This window comes from Drosophila santomea, chromosome X, assembly GCF_016746245.2.
Source record: "Drosophila santomea strain STO CAGO 1482 chromosome X, Prin_Dsan_1.1, whole genome shotgun sequence".
NCBI classification, from domain to species: Eukaryota; Metazoa; Arthropoda; class Insecta; order Diptera; family Drosophilidae; genus Drosophila; species Drosophila santomea.
Window position 1 is genome coordinate 4,543,870 of NC_053021.2, and position 6,000 is coordinate 4,549,869.

Below are 6,000 nucleotides of genomic sequence, written 5' to 3' on the forward strand. Positions count from 1 at the left end.
AAAATTTAACATTCAATTTGTTTACCATTTACCTTTTCGGTTGCCATGAAATTTTTAGTGCAATATTGAATGTTATCGGAAGACCAAAAACAGAACAACACAAACCAAGTCAATAATATAAATCTATTACTCACACTCGTTAACACAGAAACACCCAATTTTGCTTAAAATCATTTGCTTAATTTTTTGACTAATTGTACAAGATTGTTGTGTTTTAAGTGTGTGTTAAGCTGAAACAGGTTAAATATGTCTAGTTAAGAATTATGATTGATAAAATAACGTTATCCAATTTTACGAATTCTGTAAAAAAGTGGAATACCTACAAATATTTATTTCCGTTATTTTCTCAGCAATTTGATCAATGTAAAAGAAACATAACAACAGCACTCAAAGTTATACATACACACCAATCATTGTTGGTCACTTACATCCATATCTATGTATTCAACTCTTTTTCGATACTAAATCAACCTCATCATGTATTATTCCAATCATCCAATCACACATCCAACCAAACCAAATCAAACCAAATCAAACCAAATCCAACCAAAACCGAACCACAATCACAATATCAACCCAAAACCATCTAACCAAGCAGTCTTTACGGTTGGCGTTTTCCGCTACCTTATTGCAGTGGCCAGCTGGTAAAGGAGCCACCGCCGTCGCCGTTGCCACTGCCGCCGCCCGTCAAATTGGGCGGTTCGCCCATGAGCACGCCATTGTACGTACCCCGACTTCTCTATCCGTATCCGTATCCGTTTTCGGTTCGTTTCTATTTCTTTTTCTATTTTCATTTCCGTTTCCGTTCCACGCGCGCTTTCCATTCTGCATTTTTTTCTTTCCGCCGCCGCTCGGCCTGTCTGCATCTTTGCATCCCTGTAGCTGTTGTATTTCTATTGCCGCCTTTCTTTCGACAACTGACATCACCTATATCCTGTCAAAAATACCTCATAAGTCATATTCAGCTAGCACTGCATGCCATTCAACTGTATCTAGGGTTACCTCAGCATATGACACACGGGTTACTCTTATGATTTAATTAGCTTTGTTTTGAAACATTTATCAATAGCTTACATTTCCAAGCTTAGCTAGAAATTGTACCAGATAAGTGTCATACTCTGGCGGAAGGTTAGTTTGGAATGCATGAGTAGCTGGCATGCAGTGGAAATTGAGATTTGAACTCCAAGTGACAACTAACCAATTTTAACTTTCGAATGACTTTCGCAGGGACGAAAAGGAGCCGCTTCGCACGCCAACCGGCAGCATCAAACAGAACTCGACCATCGAGTTCGACGGGCGATTCGTGCACTCACGCAGTGGCGAGATAATCGGGAAGAATTCGGCGGTGTAAGGAGGGTATCCACAGCACCTGGAACTGCAGAGTCCCGACCACAATGTGCACAAAATAAAGAGGAGGAGGGAAGATATATGAAAATATATATGTATGATGATCTAGAAGCGAGAACAAGCCAAAGCCAAAGCTGGGGAAGAGCACTTGAATATCGATCGATTGGCACACTAAGTTGGTTTTAATTTACTTTCGTACACAGCGTAAATCTTACTAAATGTCTTACTATAATGCATACGATATCTTAACAACATCTAAAACCTAGCACATTAAGCTCGAAAAACCAGCAAGCATACAAAGAAAGAAATAACTCAATGTAGCTTCATTTTCTAGTTTAAACAAGTATTTTATACCGCTGCATTTGCTTTGTTTTTTCTTAGTCCAAAAAAAGGTCACAAATGAAAACGAAAAATTACAAATAACAATGAACGATGAACAAAGCAGGAGAAGTAAATGAATATAAAAGAGATGATAAGAAAAGGTCCTAGCCTAAGTTATATATATGAATGTATGCAAGAAAGAAATCTTAAATTAATGCCTTACAAACAAAAAATTACAATTATTTAGCAGCTAAAGCGCAGAGGAGGGATTTATGCATGTAAGCCGCAAGAAATGAGATCGATTTCTTTAGTATAACTAACTTAAACATGCCATAAATAAGTTTTAACATTAAGTTTGCCCCTGATCATCATCCCCCACCAATTCGTAGTACTTAAAACGCTAAACAAAAGACTTGCGAGCATTTCTTTCCACAAAACCATGAGATTGGATAGCTTAAAGGTAGAACAACAAAAGAATGGACTTGAATACTTACTTGATATCGAAATCCTTGGGGTCCTACTGCTAATTCGTATACTTAACCACCAGCAAGTGTAACCCACAGGCGGCACTTAATGAATAATGCTCAATGTACATTAATGTTGAAGAAATTGAATACATATTTGAAAATGTTTACAAATTGCTTAGCTGCTTGACCAACGGAAATAAGCACCCCGAGGCAACTCCACATCCGTTTCGTAACACAAAAGATCGATCTTGGTAAGACCACCTGCTAAGTTGTAGAGAAATCTGAGAACTACGCGATTGCCAGACATTAACAACCTTTCATAACCTTTCATCCCACTTCCATCGAACAACCGCAAATCGCTCAGTTTTGTGTTAAAAGTATTTTCTTATATATGTAAAAATTAAACAAATTGTAGGTAAGAGATCTGAAACCCATTAATCTAACGGATATATAAATCTAAAAATATATATATATGTATGTACATGTATTTAAAGTTACTCGTAAGTTTTTTTTTCTACACGAAACAGATAATACAAAATAAAAAAAAAACCAAAAGCGAACTACGTATAGTATATGTTATCACGCCGATCTGAAAAACGCTTTTTTATTTGACAATTTGACAGCCATAAAGATCTCTGAAATCGCTGAGATCCTCTATTTTTCTGTTCTTTGCCTTTGAGCTTTGTACCTTCTGTTGCCAATTAAGTCAAGCGCCTTGTCAGAGCTTTTTACCTATAAATATACATGATACTATATGAAAGACCTATTGAACAACCCACGAAGCGAATTCAAGTCGAGAATACAGGAGGCTATATACATTTAAATTTGGATGAGATTGTTTGAAAAACTGCTGGTCATTCGAGCATATGAAATATGTTTGCAAGGAACTGAACGAATCGGAAGACTCGATAACTTTGTTCGGCGGCAGAGTGTAGCTTTTTATATGAACTAAACCAAATTGATGAAAAATTATACACTGAAACTGAAACGGGGGAAATAAATCTTATTTACTGTACTATAATTCCAATCGATGTAGTTTCAATTCCCATTTGGGCGGTAATAATGAATCAACAATATCGACCCAATTCATTATCAAAGAACCAACATGTTTTTGAAATAGGTATTGATAGTAGCTATCAATTTTATTTGCGTTAATTGGGAGGCACACAATTGAAGCTTATATTTCTAACGATCTTCTAAAGTTTTGCAATACCTTTTGGTGTATGTACAATATAATGGGACAACTTAAAGCGTTCTTATAGATTAGAGAATTAATTCATTTTGGGCTATTCTTTTCAAAGTATAATAATAACCTTCGCGCAGAGATATGTTACAACTTTGATTTGAGCATTGTACAACTAGTAGTGTTTTCATAACTAAGACGTAATAAATCTCATTTAATTTGAAGTCTAATGCCGTCAGTATATGTGATTTTTTGACTGCTTCTGAAAATGTCTGAACTAAAATCATAAAAATTTGCCTACACCATATTTTTATAGAATATGAAGAATAAAATGAGGTAAAAAATGTTAAATAAATTGGGGCTAGACTATGAGGAAACAGTTAAAGTTTAGGGAGACGGAACACAGTAAGTAAATTCACTAGGATGATAGTTTGCTACATATACAATAGGGCCCCGTGCGTTAGACCTCCATGCCGCCATCGGACCGCTGACCCTTCTTCAATAGCGCCTCCTCGGCGGCTAGTTTGGTCTTCTCAGTGCGCGTGTGCCAGACGAGCACATCCGTGCACTTGTTGGCCAGTGGCTGAAGCTGATCCCTGGTGGTCAGATGCCTTAGAATCTCGCTCTCCTGATATCCTCTCTGCACCTCGTACGAGAACGTGGCCTGCGCATTCCGGATGAAGAGATCCATGCTAATGGCGAAGGCGGCCATGTCGATGGGGAATGGTCTTTCCGGTCGCCAAGCGGCATTGAATCCGGTAACCTTGGTGCCGTCCTCAGTTAGCAGGGGTCTCTCCACCATCAGACCGCCTACCAAACCCACCGGCCAGACGCCCACGCGACCCCTTTCGATTTTGCTCATCTCGGCGAACAGTTCCGTGGAATAGGAGTTGTCATCGTCCATGAAGAATACTATGGAATGCCGATCGTCGTCGACATGGCTTCTTAACCAGGCCAAAGCCAGATTTCTCTGCTCCACGCCGCGTGGCTTAATCCAGTTGGGGTCCTTGCCCTTCAGCTTGAACTCGGATGGAGTCTTGATGTTTAGCAACGTGGAACGCTTCTCCAAGCCGGCTCTATCCAAAAGGTTTCTGACCAGCGAGGTGGTGGCGTTCGTATCCTCCACAATGATCCAGTGCAGGTGCGGCAACAGCATAAACAGGTGAGATAGTCTGATGGAATGCGGGGCGTTACGTGGTGGTACTTGTACGCGGTATAGATATACTCCACCTGGTTAGCTCTGCCTTTTGGGCGGGCCGTGGATACGTTGGCGTTACGGCGTAAATCGTGGGTAACGTGTCCGCCTGGACGAACATGGCCTGAAGGTATTCTGGGCCTTGGCATGTGCGCTTCCCGTTTCGGTGTACCATCATCAGCACCACGAGGAAGACGATGATCAGGATGAGAACCTGGCGCGGGCGAATGCGGACCTCCGACATCCTGCGGCAGTTGGTAAAAACCCAATTTTGTTAAAACAAACAAATCGGCGGCCTGTGTGCCTAAAAAAAGGCATGTCTACGGAGCGAACGGTCGCACTATCCAATCCCGGGCAGCTATCTATATTCTTCAGCCCCAGTATGGTTACACTTAAGGTTTTAAATAACAAATTTATATTAGCGTATTAAAAAAAAAAAACACAAAAAACATCTACCTTGTTTTATAAACAATATAAATATTATATTATTGTATTATAAATATTAAATTATTAGTTGGCTGGGATTTTTGTTCCTTGTGTTTAAAATCGGAAATCTCTAAAATTTCTTCAAAATTTCAGCCGTCCGGATATTTTAGGCAAAAAAAGGGATCGTTGGCTACCTACTAGGATTTCGGTTCGCCTAGTACTTAAAATCGGAAATCTCTAAAATTTCTTCAAAATTTCAGCCGCCCGGATATTATTTTCGCTGCTAAATCGGCCAGTTTTTCGTTTCGCACACCAGGCGAACAGAAATCTCAGCAGGTGGCAGGAGATGCCAGCAATTATCATAGAACGAGACAACTATCTGATATTTCCATGATTGCCGTCCCTTGCATGCTTTCAGGCATGCAGGAGAAAAGCCGTTACTTCGCAACGAAACTCAGATCAGAGATGCGCAGTCACATTGTGCACTTGGTGCTTCACGCGTTTATCACGAGATTTGCACGACAATCACGATATAATTAAAATATCCCATGTGGTTGTTGGGAGCGTGACAAAAAATCAGTTACACGCGAGCCTCTCTATTTTAGGCAAAAAAAGGGATCATTGGCTACCTACTAGGATTTTTGTTCGCCTAGTACTTAAAATCGGGAATCTCTTAAATTTCTTTAAAATTTCAGCCGTCCGGATATTATTTTCGCTGCTAAATCGGCCAGTTTTTCGTTTCGCACACCAGGCGAACAGAAATCTCAGCAGGTGGCAGGAGATGCCAGCAATTATCATAGAACGAGACAACTATCTGATATTTCCATGATTGCCGTCCCTTGCATGCTTTCAGGCATGCAGGAGAAAAGCCGTTACTTCGCAACGAAACTCAGATCAGAGATGCGCAGTCACATTGTGCACTTGGTGCTTCACGCGTTTATCACGAGATTTGCACGACAATCACGATATAATTAAAATATCCCATGTGGTTGTTGGGAGCGTGACAAAAAATCAGTTACACGCGAGCCTCTCTATTTTAGGCAAAAAAAGGGATCATTGGC

At 40.1% G+C, this 6,000-nt stretch overlaps 2 protein-coding genes across 5 annotated transcripts in view; one reads left to right on the plus strand and one right to left on the minus strand.

The window, feature by feature from the left end:
* The window catches only part of LOC120457398 (fasciclin-2), a 65,357-nt gene extending 62,201 nt beyond the window's left edge, over nt 1-3,156 (plus strand). For 2 of the 4 annotated variants that reach the window (XM_039644969.2, XM_039644970.2), the window contains 2 exons: nt 635-721; nt 1,228-3,156. In XM_039644969.2, the coding sequence (XP_039500903.1) occupies nt 635-721; nt 1,228-1,351 (211 nt within the window). In that variant the 3' untranslated portion in view covers nt 1,352-3,156. The remainder of the gene's footprint in view (nt 1-634; nt 722-1,227) is intronic. The other 2 variants (XM_039644971.2, XM_039644972.2) reach the window with 1 other exon arrangement.
* A 454-nt stretch (nt 3,157-3,610) lies between these two features.
* LOC120456675 (galactosylgalactosylxylosylprotein 3-beta-glucuronosyltransferase I) lies at nt 3,611-4,831 on the minus strand. Its single transcript, XM_039643632.1, has 2 exons — nt 4,549-4,831; nt 3,611-4,490 (listed from the first exon to the last, which is right to left on the minus strand). Exons 1-2 carry the CDS (start codon nt 4,755-4,757, stop codon nt 3,779-3,781), a joined length of 921 nt encoding a protein of 306 aa, XP_039499566.1. The 5' UTR covers nt 4,758-4,831; the 3' UTR covers nt 3,611-3,778.
* Between the last annotated feature and the right edge of the window lie 1,169 nt (nt 4,832-6,000).